General features: G+C 49.9%; 1 protein-coding gene and 1 long non-coding RNA gene across 3 annotated transcripts in view; one reads left to right on the forward strand and one right to left on the reverse strand.

Annotated features, from left to right (window-relative positions):
- Positions 1-7,327: 7,327 nt before the first annotated feature.
- Positions 7,328-13,154, reverse strand: LOC117868930. Its single transcript, XR_004643742.1, has 3 exons — positions 13,043-13,154; positions 12,589-12,650; positions 7,328-11,269 (listed from the first exon to the last, which is right to left on the reverse strand). It is a non-coding gene; the product is annotated as an uncharacterized LOC117868930 (long non-coding RNA).
- A 4,592-nt stretch (positions 13,155-17,746) lies between these two features.
- The window catches only part of LOC117869019 (guanine nucleotide-binding protein subunit alpha-11), a 36,635-nt gene continuing 33,831 nt past the window's right edge, over positions 17,747-20,550 (forward strand). For both annotated transcript variants that reach the window (XM_034755480.1, XM_034755479.1), the window contains exon 1: positions 17,747-17,964. In XM_034755480.1, the coding sequence (XP_034611371.1) occupies positions 17,829-17,964 (136 nt within the window). In that variant the 5' untranslated portion in view covers positions 17,747-17,828. The remainder of the gene's footprint in view (positions 17,965-20,550) is intronic.

Genomic DNA, 20,550 nt, shown 5'->3' on the forward strand with positions numbered 1-20,550 from the left:
AAAAAAAAAATTGGGGGCACCGCTTTTTGGCGCCCCCAAATCTTGGCGCCCTAGGCAACCGCCTAGTTTGCCTTAATGGTAGCCCCGGCCCTGCTATTATCTAGGTTCTCGCACCTTCTGCTAAAGCGTCTGATCCTGTCTGCTGTCAGCGACAAGGTATTGGACTAACTAGATGAATTGTTGATCTGATGCAGTGTGTGGCAGTTCCTGTGTTCATTCTCTCTCTCTCACACCCCGCCCCCCCTAAGGTGCTACCAAAGGGAACCTGATTACAATAACAGAGAGCATAAAAAAATGCCTTGAGAAGCAATCCGGACACATTCCAGACCAGAGAGTAAATGCAAAGCCAGTCTCTCTCTCTCTCTCTCTCTCGCTCTCTTTTTTGGCACTCATCTAGCTCATGCACAAGCAATAGGATTAGGAGGCTGTATCCAAGCCCAAATTGAAACGTCACATGTTTCAGCAGTACGCAGCTCCATTTCAAACTGTAGTTTCTGCTGCGTCCATTGGGAGGCAGTGTCTTCTCAGCTCAGAACAGAGCAAGCCAGAAAGCAGCTGCTGTTTGCACTACTGTAGGTACAGTTCACCCTCGTTGGTTTGCTTTGCCCCTTACTTACAGTTCACCTGCTGGATTGATGCACCATCCTAACCCTAAAAATCCCAGCCGTTAGCTACAAGGGGCCAGATTCTTAGCTGGTGTAAATCAGTGTAGCGTCATTGACTTCAAGCTGAGGATGTGCCCAGGATGGGGCAATGGAAGGATGTGTGTCTAACGGTTAGTGCAGGAACCTAGCAGTGGGGTTGTGCAGCAGGCCTCTGTGGTTTTGCTTCACTGTGCTCCATGTGAGTGTTTGGTCAATGGAGGAGGGAGGACCCTTAATTGCACTTTGTGACAATGCTGAGCAAAGTCACTAATTGTGCAGTTGGGCCCAGGTTTGCATCAAACCAGGCCAGGATCACTCCAAAGGTTGAGAAATTTTCCCTGGGGCTTGAGTTCCTAACAAAACCCAGAGCAAGGTGTGATCATAGACTATCAGGGTTGGAAGGGGCCTCAGGAAGTCATCTAATCCAACCCCCTGCCAAAGCAGGGCCAATCCCCAGACAGATTTTTGCCCCAGATCCCTAAATGGCCCCCTCAAGGATTGAACTCACAACCCTGGGTTTAGCAGGCCAATGCTCAAACCACTGAACTATCCCTCCCCTGGTGCTACAGCTGACTCACTGCATGCCCAGTGGGAAATCACTTCGTCCCAAACTTCGAAGCGTGGCTAATAATTTGGAGTAACTCAGATATTGGGTGCCCAACCTGTGACACCTTGGGCCTACATTTTGGACAGGCTGAGCACCTGCACGGCCCTCCGTGCCCCGATTTCAGGTGGAGTGGCCCTGCCAAATCAATCAGCGTCTCAGACGGGGCATGCAAAGGCTAAGGCAGGGGTAGGCAACCTATGGCACGTGTGCTGAAGGCGGCACGTGAGCTGATTTTCAGTGGCACTCACACTGCTCTGGTCTTGGCCACCGGTCCGGGGGGGGGGGGGAGCTCTGCATTTTAATTTAATTTTAAATAAGCTTCTTAAACATTTTAAAAACCTTATTTACTTTACATACAACAATAGTTTAGTTACATATTATAGACTTATAGAAAGAGACCTAAAAATGTTACAATGTATTACTGGCACGCGAAACCTTAAATTAGAGCAGTGGTTCCCAAACTGGGGTTCGTGAAATGTGATAGGGGCTTCTTGGGAAAAAATTCCCTAATGGTGGCCAGAGCTGTCCCTAGGGACCCCGGACAGCACGGGGCCAGCAGCCTGGAGCCCCTGGACTTCCAAGAGCTAAGCAGATCAAAGCAAGCACATCTATCATGCTGAGGAGATTTAATCTTCAAGACTCCTTATAAGAAATGGAAAGGGAGGTGGATATTTTTTTGCTGTTTTTAAAATTAAATAGGCAGCTAGTATTGTTTATAAAATTGTTATGAAGAACAAGTTTAAGCTTTGTTGTACCGTGCGTTGTTTGCCTGGACTGCTCAAGACTGAATGCTTGTGTAGGAGGAATTCTTTGAGTTGGGTTCTTAAATACCTTCATGCTGTTTCACATCTGATACTCCTTGATGGAACATAGGCGCCTTGATACAAGCTACGAAAGTGAGATCTGGGAAGAGTGTTGCCATTTTCATAATGATATCATGTAATGATAAATAGTGTATAATAAGCATGTCATAAAAACAAATTTTAGATTTCCACGATCACTGCTTTTATAATTTATACTCAGGTAAAGGAGAAAATCTCTGGAAACATTCATTTTTAGGAGGGGATTCGCGAGACTTGATATTTTAGTGAAAGGGGTTCACAGGTTGTTAACGTTCGGGAACCATTGAATTAGAGTGAATAAATGAAGACTCGGCACACCACTTCTGAAAGGTTGCTGACCCTTGGTCTAAGGCATCCCCAATGAGTGACATTTTGAAAATTTGGGCCTTGGGAAGTGCTGAGGCCTGCCAATTCCCCCAGAAACCAACAGGAGTTGCAGGAGCTCCACGCATCTTCAGAGCAGGTGCTCAGTGCCTCAGTTTCCCCACTGGTAAAGTGGGATGGATAATCCTGTAACAAACCCATGGCTACTCAGGACTCTGCATGTCTCCATGCATCCGTTTTAGGTATCTGTATGCCCAATTACCATGGTATCTGAGGCCGTCAAACATTTAACCTACAGTCATAGAATCATAGAATATCAGGGTTGGAAAGGACCTCAGGAGGTCATCTAGTCCAACCCCCTGCTCAAAGCAGGACCCATCCCCAGTCACTGTTTTGTTATTCCATAGCCAGTCACAACCTTATGGAAACAGGGTTTAGATCACCTTGCTTCAAAATCATCCCTACCTCTGGAGCTAAAGGAAGATCTCCACTAGCTATTAGCAGTACAGGGCTCATGGCACACAGCTGATCAGTTTTAATACTGTCCAGTGGAGGGCAGCGGTGCCACACGCACACTAGCCAGTTCATCACAGTGCTTTCCTATTGTACAGCCCTGTGGCAAAGCTTAATTAATGACTCATTAGTAAAATGCTCTCAGATCCGCAGCAGGAAGAGGAGGAGGAGGAGGCTGCTAGAGGCAGTGGGCATTATTAGCATTTTGTTATAAACAAAACACCTTGTTGGTTGCAATCGAAACAAACAACCTGATAATTCCCCCCTCCCCTCCGCCTTCTGTCCTCTCACAAAGGAAATCAGAAATTGCACAGCATGGGGGGGGGGGTGTGCAGCCTTCACCTGGGAACACAAGGGTATAAGATCAGCAGGCAACAGCCTTCAGCAGAGAGCTCTTCACAGCTGGCACAGGCCCACTCTGCAGTTCAGCCCCTCCCCTCCCCCCCTTTTCCTTTCCTGCTTTCCCACTTTCCCTTTATCACTGACTTGGAATAATTGGGACCCATTAGTCTTTGTGTCAGCATTTCCCTCCCCACTCCCCTTTGCACTGTACAGTGTTTGCTCTGCAGACTGATTAGAGGGTAATTATCACCCTGTTACCGGCTAAGGTGTAAGGAACATTTCTCACTCCCAGCAGAAAGCAGCAGAGAGATTTTACAGCCCAGACACCCTGATGAACCCGACCAAGAAAAAAAAAAAAAAAAAGGCAGAGGTTTCCTGCGGCTGCCCATGCCTGGCACAGCCAGTGGGCCCCAAACAAAGCCCCTTCCCTAGACATCAGTAGCACCTTTAAGGTGCTGCCCAGGTAATAAAGAGAGGCTCAAGAGATAAGATGGATGGGATGACTCAATCAGTTGGAACCTTTGACCACAGATATGCCGCCTACCATGATTAATTCCCAGAAGCAGCCACTTAAACCGCGCTGCACATTAAACAGAGAAAATCCAGACAGGCCCGATCTTGGAATCAACTTGGTGGGGAGAGGAGGCAGCGTGCTCTCATAATGATTGAAGGAGGGGGCAGGACTCCTGGGTTCCATTCCCAGCTCTACCGCTCGTTTAGGATTTGTAGGGTGGGCGCCTGGGAGCCCGAGTCAGGGCTCAGTGCGTGGTCCTGTACAAACACTGAACAAACATAGGGGCCCTGCCCCAAACAGCTTACAGCCTCAGAATGAGAGGCAGCAGGTGGAGACAGACAGATGGAGGAGCACAAAGGAAATGAGAAGACAGTACGGGGAGGCACGCCGGGCAGTGGGCTCAGCAGGCCAGCAGCCTCCCCATTGTCACAGCTTTAGTTACCCCCCATGGTAAAGGAGAGATTTCAGGAGGGATTCGAAAGAGGATAAGGGGTTCGTCTGGTGTGTGTTTACAGGAGCTCCCCGGCTGATCGCAGTGTGGGAGAACGCTGGAGGGTGACTGTCACTGACAATTTCACAAGGCGGGGAATGGAGGCTGCCATCCCGGGCTGAACAGAGGCAGAGGCAGCCTTGCTGAATGAGCAATAACCCGTATGGTGGGGATCGGCCAAAAAGAGCCTTGCCAGTGAAGACAAAAAGCTTATTTCTGACACGAGAGAGAATAGGGAGCCACCGGAGGGAGGAATGACCTTGGGCAAGTCATTTCTCCTGTCTGTGCCTCCGTTGCTCCATCTGTAAAATGGAGGTTATGACTCACAGATTGTCAGCAGGACCATTACGAGCAGCCAGCCTGAATTCCTCTATTACAAAGGCCAGAGGATTTCACCCAGTAACTGCTGCATGGAGCTTATGGGTGGAATTAGAGCACTATTGAGACCTACTATGGAGGATGGCTGGGAGGCTAATGTTTACAAAGTTCTCTGAGATCCTTGGGGGAAAAGCAAAGCATTAAGTCCACAATCCTCTCACTGCACCTGGTTAGTTTAGCAGCTCTATCCATCAAGGAAGAACTAACATTTCTTCCTGACCTCAGCTAATGCTCCTCTTAAGCCTTGGAGCATGAGGATGGAATGATTGTGCCTTGAGATTTTTATTTCCAATCCTAGCGTAAATACATTTATTTTGAAATCTACATGCCATGTGAGTGCAGTCTAATTATGTGCTTTGGGATCCTTTGGGATGAAAGGAACGACATAAGTGTAAGACTATTATTATTTATAATACTCCGACGACAGACACAAAGTGTAGGGTTTAAAATTTTAATCCAACAATTGATGTCGCATTCTATCTGTCTCAGTGTTTTTGATCTGAACACTTGCCTCTATTTTCAGAGAGCTGGAGCCTTCTTGTGACATTTTGCTACGATGCAGTAACTGAGAATCCTTTTAAAAAACGATTCCAAAACATTTATTGTCGTTTGGCACCTATGGTAACACTGCATCATAACAATAAAGACGCTTTGTACCTCCAGAGCTGAGATTTCAAGCTCTTTGCAAATATTAATTAAGCCCCATGATACTGCTAGGCAGCATTTATTTTTCAGAAGGGGAAACTGAGGCACAGAGTAGGGAAGTGGCTTGCCCACCATTACACAGTCAATCGGGCCTGGTCTACACACAGGTTTTGTGCTGGTAGAACTATATCAGTTATAAAGGTGTCCTATACCAATATAGCTGATGCCCCTTCCCATATGGGAATATCTATACGAGTATACGGCACCTTAATGCTGATAGAACTGCACCCACGTGAAGAGGGTTGCCTCACTTTAACTATCTCGGTATAGTTCATTCATTCATAGGTTTAAGGCCGGAAGGGATCATTACATCATCTCATCTGACTTCCTGGATGACACAAATCATGGAATTTCTCCCAGTACTGAGCCCAATTCCTGGCCATTGGTTCTTCTGCTTTTCGCTGGTAAATTAAGTCCTTTAGTCCCTGGATTTTCTCCCCTGGAAGGTATTTATGCACCACAATCCTGTCCCATACGGTACAACTTGTGTGTGTGGCCAAGCGCTCAGTGGCGAAGTTGGGAATAGAACTCAGGAATCCAGATGCCCAGGCCCCTACCCTCACTGCCATACAGTCACAAACTCTGCAAGGTGGCACCAGGCTTAATTTATATGGCTGCGGCAGTTCCCTCTGCCTGCGTATCAATGCTTGCACGGCCACGAGGGACCGGAAAAATGCTCGCCTGCCCATGTGCGCTAAATATTGCTGCAAATTGATTGGTGCACGCGTTTGAAATTGACGGCTCTTTAGTCTGCTACTATAAACGGCTCCTCAGGAAGGGCTGAGGCTTGAATGCGAGCGCAACACATGCCCTTTGAAAGCTGTAATTGTCGCCTATATATAGTCCCCCTTGGTATAGAACACCGTGTCAGGGATGGTGCCTCCTGGGCCCACAGAAATGCACAGAATGCTGGCAGAGGATAGAGGAGGAAAAACAACTCAGAGGGGAGGCCGGTGTAAAGGCAGAATGGCAGGGAAAAGGGCAGGAGAGTGGAGGCGACAGAGGAGAGAAGGGAACAGCTGGAAGTGAAAGTCAATCCAGATCAAAGGGGCCACAGCGGAGCATGGAAACACGCGGGGCATCAGGATTCCTGGGTTCTGCTCCCAGATCTGCCACTTACTCGCTGAGTTGCATCCTGGGTTCTGCTCCCAGATCTGCCACTTACTCGCTGAGTTGCATTGGGCAAATCATTTCCACTCTCGGTGCTACTTTGCACTTGGAGTAGAAGGTGGGAACTTGGTTGCAAAGGCTTGGGCTGGCCCCCGAGAAAGCTCTGGCTTCTGCTCAGACGAGCTTTACCCTTATTCCAGAAAGTCCCAGGATGCCTGAGTGGAGCTGACAACCAAGATCTTCAGCCCAGAACTCCAGGCTCTTTTAGATACCCTGAGTCCCGGCCACTGAAGATAAGGACCGAGACTTTGAACTTGACTCCTCTACTTGACCTCGAGCAGCCTCCGCTGTAACCGCTAGTGAGAGAACACATCTCCCCTGGGCGGCTGGCTGAAATTTGCGGAATGAGGTGGTTTTGGTAAAAATGAATTAATAAATCAAATTTCTCAAAAATGAAAGTTTCCCACAAAAAACATCATTGACGGTGGAATTTTTCCTTTTTTTGCAAAAAAGCTCCCAAAAAATAACCACCACCCGACCTCTTCCAAAAACAACACCAACCCAACAAAAACTTTTGAAGCAGTTATCCACATTTTCCATTGAACTGCCATTTCAGTGCATGAAAAACGATGTTTTCCATAAACATGCATGAGTTTTTTAAAAGACGTCTCCTTTCAAACATCAGGGGGTAGCTGTGTTAGTCTGTATCTACAAAAACAACAAGGCGTCTGGTGGCACCTAAAAGACTAACAGATTTATTTGGGCATAAGCTTTCGTGGGTAAAAACTGAAGAAGTGAGGTTTTTACCCACGAAAGCTTATGCCCAAATAAATCTGTTAGTCTTTAAGGTGCCGCCAGACTCCTTGTTGCTCCTTTCAAACACACTCCCACAAATATAGGATTTCATTTCTCCATTGCTTTTTCAGCCCCCTGGTTTCCCCTCTCCATCATGCAGTTCGGGTTTGTACCTCCTGCTCTAGAGACGCGAGAGACTTTCTTTGGCTTATCCGGAAATATTCCGTGTCTGTAGCTGGGCTGAGCGAGCCCAGCTCGGGATGGGGCAGGAGCAGCTTTCGGGCTGTCAACATCCACTTTGCATTAACATCCCTCCATGGGCCTCGCGTTTCTGCTGTGCTACGGGTGGGATGAAGGGACGTCCCTGAGGCTGCTGAAATGTCTCAGCATGGCTCTCCACCGGAGGCTGCTTCCATTGATCCCAAGCCCTGTCTCCTCCTGCTCTCTGGTTAGGCCTGATCACAGCCCACGGTAGGGTTTATAATGATTCCCCCGAAAGACTTGGCGTGACGGAGATGCTCACATCCAGGACTTGCAAAAAAGCTGGGGCTGGAGCATCAGAAACACTCGGGAGGGGCTTTTCAAAACATGTTATTTTAAATGGAAATGGGCGAGCAGCGTGGTGCCTGGATCAAAGAGAAGAGAGATCTGCCCCTAGAATGACACCGTTGCATCCCGGCACAAAGCGCAGCAGGGAGCACAGCTGCTGTGCGGAATTCAAAAGGTATCTTACCTCCGAGAGCGGCGCCGTACGCTTTTGATGCGCTGTCCCGCCTCCCTGCTGCCAGGTGAGTCAGTCACACTGATTAGGCTGATGACAGCGGCAGGCGCCTTGGGGCACAGCCCGAGGTATGTGTCCTGTGCAGCCCCGTAAGCGGGGCTCAACGGCACGTCGCCGCAGGGATTTTGCTGGCGAAGGCTGGCAGCCTTTGGTCTCGGAGTTCGAAGTCGTGGCACCAGCACGTGTTCCCTGTCGTTACCCGTTGCAAAGGGTGCAGGCCAATGCAGTTTCCTGGGCCCAAGTGTAACACTGGGATTATCCTGACGTTGCTCTCTGCCCTCCAGAGATGAGCACCTCCAGCCATGATGTGAGGAGACATCCCCCAAGAATGGCCAGCGAACCACAGGAACTTAGGCCTAGATCCCCAAAGGTATTGAGGCGACTCCCACTGAAATCAAAATACCTTTGAGGATCTGGCCCTTAGGAATGGCCAGACTGGATCTGATCCAAGGTCCTTCTCACCCAGTATCTGGTCTTTGGTAGTGGCCAGCACCAGCTGCTTCAGAAGAAGGTTGAAGAACCATGTAGTGGGTAGTTATGGAAAAACCTGCCCTTCAGGGTAAAATCTACCATGCAAAGAGGGGCCAGTTTCTTGTTAGCCCCGTGAAAGCTACGTACCCTGAAGGGAGCAGGCCCCGGGGTCTCCGACAGGATGTGCACGTCCCCTCAGCCCAGTGACAGCTACGTACCATGAAGGGAACAGGTCCCGGGGCCCCAGACAGGGTGTCCACGTCCCCTCAGAAGGGAGGCAGAGTGCAGAAATGAGGCTAACCCAGGCAGTAGTTCCCTGTTCACTCTCAAACCCTCTGCAGCCTTTGCCATGGGGCCCTAGAGGATAGCCTGGCTCCCCGTATGTCTTACTTCTTTTTTTAAGCCCTGCTCTAAGCCGACTTGTATTTTTAGGCGCAACACAGTGCTGGAATCAAGCTGCCACTTTTGCCCCTGAGGCTCCCATGAGCCACATCTGGCTAACAGTTTTATCAGTTAACAATTCGCAGCATCCCACCTCCCCCCTGCTGACACCCCCAGCAGGACAAGGCGGCTGCTTGATGCAGAGAGCATTGCCTAGTTCTCAGGACTCCTGGGTTCTCTTCCCAGCCAGCTCCCAGCCCTGCCACTGACTTCCACCTCTTGGTGCCTCCGCTTATCCTCTGGATGCAGGACTAAGGACGCTGAGCTGCCTGGCAGGCTTGGTGGGCGTGCGCCAGCTCGAAGGACAGCAGGTCAGCAGCCTTGTGAGACGAGAGGCCGGGGCAGCAGAAAAGCCATTTTATTTCCATTCCTAGAACGAGTTTCTCCCTGTGATGGACCCGAGAAGCCGGAGCTCGTGTTGGCCAGACGCACTACAACACTGCCCTCTGCTGAAAACCAGCCAGCGCAGCAAGAGGGACCAGCAACCTCAGAGGCACAGCAGGGAGCTGAGGGAAACAGGAGAATTCTCCATGGGGAGTCCCAAGCCATGGACCTGCCTTTTCTCTCCCTCTCCTTCAGCTCCATCAAGCCCTTCGCAGCCTCCGATACAGGGTCCAGAACACGAGCCTGCTTCCCCGTTCTGCTTTCCTAGCTCCCCCAACCCGTTTATTATCCACTCTCTACCAGCCCCGCAATGGAGCCGTCCCCAAGAGCCCTGCTTCACCCAAACGGCCCCCACTTCCTTCAGCCTGCATTCAAAGACTGGCGGAGTGGCACCTAAAGTGCCCTCCCGCGTCCCCACAACACTCCACCTGATCATGGTTTGCAGCAGTGTTACCTGGGTGCCTTGGAGACCTGGGGCCGGCCAGAGGCAGGAGGGTTCAGTAGTTAGGATGCTGGACTGAGAGTCAGGAGACTTTGTTCAAGTCCAAACTCTGCCACTGATCGGCTGACAGACTTCAAGCAAGTCCCTTCCCCTATCTGGGTATGTCTACATGGCAGCAAGTCTCATCCTCACCACCCCCCACCCCAAATTTCAGAGCCCAAGCTCCCAGCCCGAACGGGAATGTCCGCACGGTTATTTTTAGCCCTGCAAACCCAAGTCTGCAGACCTGGGCTCGGAGATGCTCTGCGGCAGGGTTGTTTTGGGGTTTTTTTGCACTGTAGATATACAGTCTGTGCCCCTTTCCCACGCTTGGTCTACTTAGATTGTAAGTTCTTCAGGGCAGAGATGGTCTCTTATCCCGGTCTTGAATGGGACCTTCGGGCACTGCTGTAAAACAGTTAGCATAGGGTTCTTTTCTAGGCTGTCTGGAAGAAGGGATTTCACTTAAACGAAGACACTTAAAACAGACATTCAAGTTAGCTGCTGTAGTTCTGCCAGAAGGCTGAATTTTCCCCTGATAGGTTGCTCCTGGCAAGGACTTTGTGATCATAACATACCAGCTGTCTCTATTTTCTATTCCCCCTCCCTCTCTCACTTCGCAGGCCAACTCTCCTTTTATTCCTTATTCCCTCCTCCCTCCCTCTCCTTTCCTGCTCATTCTGGCCTGAGTATTCCTTGTGGTCTCCTTTCCAACTTTCAGTCTGTTTCCTCGTCACGTCTAGCCAAAAGGGTGCTTCTGCTTATCAGACAAGACTTTAAATGAAGGTCCGGGCTACTTGTGGCTTTAATGATCCCGTGGCGCTTTTTGGTAAGAGTTAACTCTGGTGTCCTGGCCGCATCCGAACTCGGATAATTATATTCTACCTCAGCTCCAATTCCCGGTTAGACACCGAGGAGTGAAAAAACACACTGTAGTTCAAAATAGCTAGACGGGATTATAATTTCAACTGGCTCTTCCATCTTACTGAACAGATGTGTTGTTTAAAAGATAGTTTTAAAAAAGATATCGAGCATTCCTCAGTTACAGAGGATTTTTCATCTGTAGATCTCAAAGCAAGTAACACATAAGGCGTAGCTTTAATGTGCTCATTTTACAATGGGTCAGGGACGTATTTGCCCAAGCTACAAGTCAGTGGCCAAGCTATGGATAGGACCCAGGAGTCCTGACTCCCCACCCTGCCCTGATTCAACAGATCACTTAAGCAGCTGCTTACCTTTAAGAACATGCTTAAATCCCACTGATTTAAGCCTGTGATTAAGTGGTTTGTGGAATTAGGGTTTCTGTGCCCAGACTACTAGCTCACATTCACTCCTTGTTTAAGGAGAAAAATGTTTCCAGTCCAGTTGAAAGCAGCTGTAATGCACTGAAAGTCTGACCTTGGCTTCAAACGGTGAGACATTCTCCATGCTAGTCTCGGGCAGACAGCTGCAACAAGATACAAACAGCAAATTTCTAAAACACGGTGTTAGTAGTTGTTTTCTGAGAGGGCAAAAATGAGCTCGGCTCCTCTCCCAGAGGAGCAGGAGACCGAGTAGCTCTTCAGAGCAGGGAATACAAATCTAAACTGCTCAGACACACGAAGCAAGGGTCAAAAATGGAGGAAGGTTGAGAAAGGTGACAGTAGCCAGACTGCCCAGTTAGCCAGAAAGGTCTATCAACATCTTGATGGGCCCAGTGAAAGTGTGAGCAAGGATCTCTTACAAGGGCTTGGCAACAGCAAATCACTGGCCATCTTTGGGTGCTGGGCATGGGCATTCACTTTCTGCGAGGGAAGACAGACGCTATGCTGGGCCTCCATGCTAATTAGCCACTAAGAATATAGGCTGTGATGACAACTGCTATTGCTCTGAATTTGCCTGCACGTTCGAGATCATGTTTATGGGCAGCACATTCTCATTTATTTGCTGGGGGCGCCCTTCACACAACACACTTGAGAAAGAGTCACCCCACAAACAAAATGCTGGGAAATTACACTTGGAGCAAGCAGAACAGCCTTGAGCGGCCCGCACTGCATGGGCTAACAGAGTTGGCAAACAGAAGGTGGTATTTTTAGAGAGCATCGAGCAAGAGACAGCGAGACCGAAGTGCATGGTTAGTGGCATTTGCTGATAGTGGCCGTTAGGGCCAACTGGGGGCAAGATAGGACCTTGAGATGGGAGAGAGAAAGTCTATTAAAAAGACCGGGAAGATGATTAGAAAAGAAGCCAGAAGGAAGATACATTCTGGAGTGAAGAGAAGCAAGTGAAGAGGAAGGGTTGGAAAGTAGTTGTAGAGGGTGAGGTGAGAGGGACATAGAAGACAAATAAATTAAAGGACAGCAGCCCTATTGTTATCTGTATTATATTGCTTAGCTGCCATAACTGAGATTGGAGTGCCATTGTACCACACTCCAAAACAGCTTACAATCAAACCGGACTAGACAGACCAAGGGTGGGAGGGGAAACTGAGGCACAGAGGGGGGCATTGACTTGTTCAAGGTCACCCAGCAGATCAGGGAACAGAGTCCGGATCTCCAGGCTCCTCATTCAGTGCCCTACTGACGAGACCATGCTGCACTAGGACAGCGATAGCAAAAGAGAAAGTGGGAGGAATATAATTGCTTGAAGAATGTATGCTTCTATTGTTTTAGCAGTTTATAGTCGAGCAGGAACCATTAAAGCAGATGCCTATCATTGAGAGACAAGCAAACGGCCCCAAGAGGTCATAGGACAAGGGCAAATTTGAATTTTTCCTTCTTTTCTTACCAGGGTTGGGGTTGTGGAAGTTCCTTTTGTGTTCGCTATCTCCTGAACTTCGGATTTCGGACCTGCGCATAAGAGATAATAGTCATTTTAATCAGTTTTAGAACTTACATCGCACTTTGCAACTTCAAAGCAATGTAGAAACATTAACTACATAGCCAAGTCTCCCAACACCCCTGGGAGAAAAAAATATTTCTCCTCTCCCCCATTTTACAGCGGGGGAGGGGATGCAACGAGGTTAAGTAACTTGCCTGAGGTCACAGGGGGAGGTGGGAGTGCCTCCTTGTCACGCCTTCAGCCCATGCTAAGGCCACGCAGTGAACTCTGCATAGCCTCCCAACAGCCAGGTGAAGTGCACAGGTCAAAAGCCAGCTCCAGCCCCTGTGACCAGGAAGTCCCAGGGCATTTCTGCCCCGTGGAAGTGCTCCTGGCTGCGAAATCAGAACTGTGCTCTCACCTTGACTCAGCCCACAGCCACACGATAGAGACGCTAGCGCCGTAGCTGTGGCGGCAGAACTCCATCGTGCAGACACAGCCATTCCTCCATTTTCCAAAATGGCGGTTTTCCCTTTCTGTAGGAACAGCACCTCTCCTAACAACGGTTGCTATAGCGATAGAAGCATTCTTCCACTGACATAGCTGCGTCTACACTGGGGGGGTAGGTTGGCGTAGCCATGTCAGTCAAGGGGGGGGGCTGATTTTTGACACCCATGACCAACATAGCTACGTCAACCTAATTTTTAAGTGTCGACCAAGGCGTATTCTTCGCCTCTCTGGCCCAAGGAGGTTTGTGATGATCTCCCTATGAGCGGGGAAGAGAGAACGCCGGGGGAATGTCTACACTGCAGCTGGGAGTGAGCCTTGTGCTGGCTAGCCTACTAAAAACAATAGCGTGGGCATTGTAGCCTTTGGTAAGCCACCCAGGTCCAAGCCTGCCCCACACACTGGGTCCACCAGAGCCACCGCTAATGGTGCAACAGCCACATGGCTATGTTTAGCGAGGTAGCTTCAGCGGCGCTAGCATGAATCTGTCTGCTGGGCGGCACGGTTCACTCCCAGCTGCAGTGTGGACGTACCAAGAAAGGCCGTGGCCACCAGGACCAACAAGGGATCGTTGGAAACAAAGAGTTATGGGAATGGCCGTTGGAAACTGAGTCATGGTAATTGGAGTGGGACAGATATTGGAGGGACAGTTGGAATGAGACGCACAACGGAACCAGCCTGCCATGGGTATGACGGTTTGAACCAGGGACTAACAACAGTTGGAGCGGGGCATTTATAGAAGCAGCAGCTCAGACAGGAGAGTAACAATCGGTCACTGGGGGTAACTACTGGAGCCAGGCAGTTTGGGGCTTGACAGTGGGAACTGGGCACATTTGAGAGCTAGGAAGATGTTGGAGGCTAGGCCTTCGGGCAGTAATGGCTAGAACACCAGGCAGTTAAGGGAACGATAATCAGAACTGGGAAGATACCAGAATCGGACCCTTTGTGGGAGCAACAGCTGGAAAAGGGTGTTTATTGCGCCTGGTTACACCAGAGAGTGACGGGAGCGGGATTTTACCCTGGGAACAGCACTTTGAATGGATGGAACCGAGCAAGTAGGGGAAGGACAATTAGATAATCAGCATCGGGGGGGGGGGGGGGGGGGGGGAAGAAACCCCAGCAGAACCCACCTTGGAGGAAAGAAACAAAGAACAGGCAGGAAAGAAAAATGAATAGGAAGCCGAATAAAGTTCAGGAGAAGAGAAATGAAAGTGAGGCAACCGAGAGAGGAAAATAGGATTAAGCAGGACTAGTCCCCTTATTATTTATGCAAATCAATGGGGCTTGTGGGTTCCCGACGAAGTGGAATAAATGCCCAACCCTGGTTACAACAGGAAGAGTGTAGCTTATAACAATGTGTGGATCTTGTCAGGTCCTGGTCTCTCTCATTCCTAATTAATAGGTGTGGTAGGTGGGAGCTAGTGCACAGGGAGTATCACAGCATCTATCACACTGGGGTGCATTGTATGAGTGAAAGAGAAAAGGAAGATGGTGGAAAAGAAAGGAGGTGGCTTGGAAGGAAAGGGGAGCAGTACAAAAAGCGACTCGTGTGAAGAGTCCCCCATCAGGAAGAGACAAAGAGGAAGTCAAGACTAGAGAAGAGGTCAGACTAGACAGGAAGGGTTTGAGAAAACCACGATAGGAAAATAGGGAGACTTAGAAGGGAAGGCAATTAGAGCCCAAGATCTAGGATTGCTCCAAGATTTCTGGCCCTGGGGGGGAAAGTCAAGGTTCAGGAGAGCAACAGTGAAATCAGAGATATGGAATCAAGAGGACTTTTCACCAGGAACGTGCACTATTCGGATCCATTTATCAGTAACGTGACCTAGTCATAAGGTGACAATCAAGACTGGCAGAGAGCAATCAGAGATTGATAAAGAGAAGCAGTAGAGTTGGGGGTCACCAGCACAGGACTGATGTTCAAGGTTGAAAGCTACCTATGAGATGTCTCTGTGGGACAGAGAAAAGTACCAAGGACAAAGCTGTAAGGGCTCTTAACAGGAAGAAGAGGGCAGGGGGGGAGATATCGACCCCGGAAGGAAGCATGCTGGAGGCACTGTTTCCTTGGCTGGGGCACTCCAAAAGTGCAGTGACAATCTAAATTGGATGCTTCCCTGAGATCAAGTGGGGATAGCAGAGAGAAGGATCTGTAATCACAAGCAGGACATAGGTCAAATCTATCCCTTAACCTCTGCCTGCCACTTGTGCAAGTTTGGGCAATGAGACAACTCATGCATCTCACCCTCATAAAGTTTGTGGCATGCTGGCACATCACGATGCAATGACAATGCCTTGAAACACTAACCGACCGTGGGACTGATGCTACAAAGTTGGACCAAGAGTTACAGCAGGTACATCTATATTGTAAAAAAAAAAAAAAATTAAAATAATAACCAACAAACCTTGCATCAGTGTGTCTCAGAGCCCAGGTCTACAGACTTGGGCTTGCAGGGCTTCTGCTAAAAATAGCCATGTAGATGTTCCCACACTGGCTCTGAGGCCGACTGCCCCACCGGGTTTTGGAGCCCAAGTGGGAACGTCTACAGCGTACAGCTATTTTTAGTGCCGTAGTGCGGGCCAGAGTCTGTAGACCTGGACTCTGAGACTTGCTGCTGTGGGCTTGTTTTTTTTCAGTCTAGACGTACCCTTAGAGTCTTATTAACATCTTCCAAACAAGATTTGCAGGGCAAGATATCATCCATTAAAATTGGGACAATCTTGCAGGGAGGGAAGGAAAATGGAATGGGTAGTAGTGACCCGCTCTCCTTCTGACGAATGACAGTCTCTACATTCAAGGAGATTGTTTGGGGAACGGTATTCCCCAAGGCTCATCCCTGCTTATGGTAATGCCACCGCAGTCTTCTTTTCACGTGCCCCAAATATGTATGTAACCCCCTCCCCATCGCTTGAGTCGAATAATTTATGGAGGAGGAATGAACTATTGTAGGAGGATCTACATATCTAGGTTTTTATGCACCCAAGAGGCTCTGAGGGGTACCTTCTGCAGGAAGTTTTGTTGATTATATCTGCAAAGGCATAAACAAACGCTCTTCTGAAACATCTTTAAGAGCCAAGGGATAAAACCCATGGCACAGAGAGGTGTGAAATAAGAACAGGCCGAAGAGCCAGGAATTTCCAGCTCTGAGGCATCAGGGAAGTTACTTAAATTATCCATGCCTCAGTTTCCCCCTCTGTAAATCAAGGGTAAAACAATGTTTACCTACCACACAGGGATGGCAGGGAAGACTAGTTTGTTAAAGTTCTGCGAGGATCACAGGCCCTGTATGTAATTCCATTGTAATTCGCTTATCTTTGTGTGAAGCAGCAGGTAAACCTCTGGTGCTACCAGAACTCATTTTATCTCTGGCGGGGATGGTTAGCAAGGGAGTGGGTGGATTACTCTACGAGAACTAAGGAAGTCTCCACAACCCTCCCTTCCCTTAGGCACACATTCGCCACCCAACTCCCATCCCTCCAAAACAAGCCATGTTTCTTGGGTCTGTCAGCCTGGGACCATCGAGTGGAACGGACTGAAGCAGGTCCCCGAAACACACCCAACAAACACCTCTCTCGCAGAAAGGGCAGGCTCTGAAGTCAGCCTACAAACGAATCTGCCACGAGGGAGTCTAAAGGCGTGAGGCCTGACCGTTCTCATAACTGCTGCTATTGTTTCCCTCCTGTGGGGAAAGCCATGCAGTCTTTCAATGGGAGTTCAAAATAAGGAACGCTCCCCTTCCTCTGCCTGGCTGGGGTCAGCACTGCTCCCACAGAGCTCCCCCATTTTCCTTGGCTACTGCAAAGGAGCGCTTCCCCCTAGGTGTCCGTCTACATTAACCCTTTCCTTCCCACAACCGTCTGATGGGACCTCTGGGCTAGGTGCTTGGCCATCCCTCCTACTTTCCCTCCCGCCAATATGCCCCAGCTGGTGGAAGCAAGGCCCAGCTCCCCCCCACACTCCCATATGCCCCAGCTGGTGGAAGCAAGGCCCAGCTGCCCCCCACACTCCCATATGGCCCAGCTGGTGGAAGCAAGGTCCAGCCCCCCCCCCCCCCCCCATTTCCCCAGCTGGGGGAACCAAGGCCCCCCCCCCCCCCCCCCCATATGCCCCAACTGGAAGGAAGCCCCCACCTTCTCTACTCCCTCTTTGTCCTGCTCCTCCCCACAGCCCAGCTTGTCCAGCAGCGCCCCCCGCTCCCCAGCTGTTCAGCCTCCTCCCACTCCCTCCCTCACCTAGCCCCCCCCCCTTTCCCATAGTCCTCCACCATCCCACAATGCCCAGCGGCCCCACGCCCCGGCTCCTGAACGCGCGTCCAGCTCCCTCCTCCCTTCCTGCTCGGCCAACCAAACTTGCACCCTGCGGGCCCCGCCCCGGGCCGTGACTAACCCCGCCCCTCCCGGCCAAGAAGAGCTTCCCATTGGTGGCGGCCGCGGTCAGTCAGGCCTTGTTTTCAGAGGCAGCGGGGTAGGCTGTGCGCGCTTGTCGCTCGCTCGGCGGGGCTGAGGGGGAAGGAGGGAGCGGGCGGCGGCGGCGGCGGCGCAGCCGGGCGGAGGGGCGCGCGCGCGGAGGGGCGGGAGCGGTGCTAGGCCTGGCAGGAGGGGGCGGCGGGGTCCCGGGCTCGGGGGCGAGGCCGAGGCCGGGCCGGGCCGGCGGGGTCCCGGGCTGAGGAGGCCGGGCCGGGGGTCCCGGCGGCGGCGGAGCCATGACTCTGGAGTCCATGATGGCCTGTTGCCTGAGCGACGAGGTGAAGGAGTCGAAGCGCATCAACGCCGAGATCGAGAAGCAGCTGCGGAGGGACAAGCGCGACGCGCGCCGGGAGCTCAAGCTGCTGCTGCTGGGTGAGGAGCCCCCCCGCGCCGGGCAGCCCCCCCCCCTCGCCCCTCCCCCCCCCCGCCCTGGATCCCCCCCTCGCCCCTCCCCCCCCGCCCTGGATCTCTTCCTCTTCTGGGGGCTCTGCGGGCCCCCCCCCTTAACACCCGCGCCCTCTGGATCCCTTCCCACCCCGACCCCCTGTTCTTCTCGCCCTGCTCTGGCTCTTCTCCTCTTCTTCCCCTGCCCTCCCGCCCCAGCACCTGCCCTAGATCCCATTCTTTTCTCTCCCCCCCCATCCCTGGATCTCCTCCCCTCTCCCCATCGTGCCCACCCTGAATCTGGCTTTCCCTCCCCTGCCTCAGTTACCTTCTTCCCCAGGGCTGATTGCTGTGAGCACGCCCCTTGTGGCTCTATGGGCAGCCCCCGGCCTGTGTTAAAATAGGGATTTTTTTTTGCACCCATCCCATGCTTAAAAACTATGTGCCTTGTAAGCGCTACGTGTATTTGTTGTTGACCGTAATCATTGTGTTTGTTACACTAGTGCCTGAGGCCCAACAAAGAATGGGGCCCTCTTGTGCTAGGCACTATACTAACTACTCGGTAGTAGCCATCCTTCCTTCCCCCATCTTAGAACCCACATGTTAACCTCTAGTGACTCTCTGGAGGCACATCTCTGCCACTCAGACCCCCAACTCCGCACACCTTTTTCTACTTAACAGAGTTGACAACTGTCAGGCACTTTGCTGTTGTCCAAAATATAACTCGTGAGGAAAAACAGTTTGAGAAATTTAAAAAGAAGGGCATGGTAACGTCTAAACAGTTGTGTTCCTTATTCATCCTACATTTGGAGTAATTTTAATATTCAATCTGGGGGTTGACTGGTTTATTTGTTTTCTTTCATAGTGAATGTTGTGTTAAAATTGCTTTTGACCTAAGCAGAAACTTCAAAATTGAAATGACTCTCAGTCTTAAAAAAAAAAAAAATCCTCTTGGAGAACTCTTTTTATAGGGGAGTTGGACCTACTGCCTTATTTGTGCATGAGAATTTTCATTACTAAAACTGGTGTAATTATATATTGTTGGCAGGCTTCTGGGTCTTTAATGAAGGAGTCATCTCCACCTAGTCTGGTGGTTTCTATGGTCTTCTCCCTCCTTTGTTAAACGGGGGAATTTATCCAGCTACAGCTCCCAAGGTCCCTGGGTACCATTCTTTTCCTCACATTCTCTTCTCCAGCAGGCCACATCTCTAAACCAGCCTACAGGGAGGGAGGGCGGGCGGGCGAGGAGAAATAAAGATAAGGCAAAGTAAATCTGAAGTCAAATGGAGTCATAAGAATGGAGCAGGATTAGTACTGGAAAGGAAAATAGTCAGGACTAGCTCTAGGAGTGGGGCTCCACTGTACTAGGATAAGGACATACCTGTTCAGATACCACACTGGTGGGGTGAGAGTGTCATTTAAGTATGTAAACAAAATTTTGTCTATGTTCCTATCTCCATCAGCATACCAAGGTGTCTCATAGTACCACCGAGGTTCCTAGTGGATAGGGAATCGGTTCTTCTACATGGTTTTCGGAGAGCTGCCATCATACGTTTTTCAAAAATTAAGAGATTACAGACTTTAATGTTAGCAGGAAATGTGATGCTGGGGTGCAGGTAGCCCATAAGCTACTCTTAAACCATGAGACCTATGAAAACACTAAGTTATTGCTGCTCTCTTATACATTCTGTCATGGGCCTTGTCATCTGTTGTCTGTGATTTCAGATCAAAATGGGAAGCAGGTCTGATTAAATAAGGCTGTTAATTTGGTATGTGTACTGAACTGGCGTGCCAGTCAGGGATGTTTGAAGATGTAAGGTGGTCCAGTTCCAAATCCACATGTGGGTATGTCTGCATCCGCTTTCACAAGCTAAGTGAGGCTGGGTCTGGCCAGGAATGGCTGAATAGGAATATCTAGGTTGATGCATAGTGGTGTTACTCATTGAGTAAATGGCGCACTTTCTTCCTAGTATCCGAGCAGCATGTTAAAAGCACGTTGGAGGTGCTGCTGTCCAGGTGAAATGTAAAACCAGGTTTCTGATCACTTGTCCATTTTCTTAAGGCTGAGTCTATACTAGAGAACTTTCCTTCCCCCAAATCTAATTGGCTTTAAAACCGTTAATGTGAACCAATTTTAAAACTGGTTGTACCATGGTTAGAGTAAGCTCTAGGAGGTCTGAACCATTCCTTGGCTCAACTAGTTTGAACACTGATTCATTTAAAAACAAAAAACCTCAAGCTGCCTGGACCCTGGTCTACAACTGGCTCCAACCTGTTTTAAAATCAGTCCAGCTAAACTTTTTAAAAAACTAGTTAGGATTTGGGGGCAGACATCCATCGTTTAGACAAGGCCTAAGAGTAACAGCGTTAGCCCTAATAACTACATTCTGCCGCCTTATATTCCATTTTCACTTTCAACAGGATATGGTACTCTTCACTGCCTCTCCTAAACTGTTACGAAGTATTGTGCACTTTTAAGCAGGAGTCACATTAGCCCGTAAAGGGGGTAGTTCTAGTGGTGGGTGAAGTTAATTTCCTCTGGTTCATAAAGTCATTCGGAATCCTTTGGTGTAT

This window comes from Trachemys scripta, chromosome 22 (assembly GCF_013100865.1).
Source record: "Trachemys scripta elegans isolate TJP31775 chromosome 22, CAS_Tse_1.0, whole genome shotgun sequence".
In the NCBI taxonomy this organism is placed as follows: Eukaryota; Metazoa; Chordata; order Testudines; family Emydidae; genus Trachemys; species Trachemys scripta.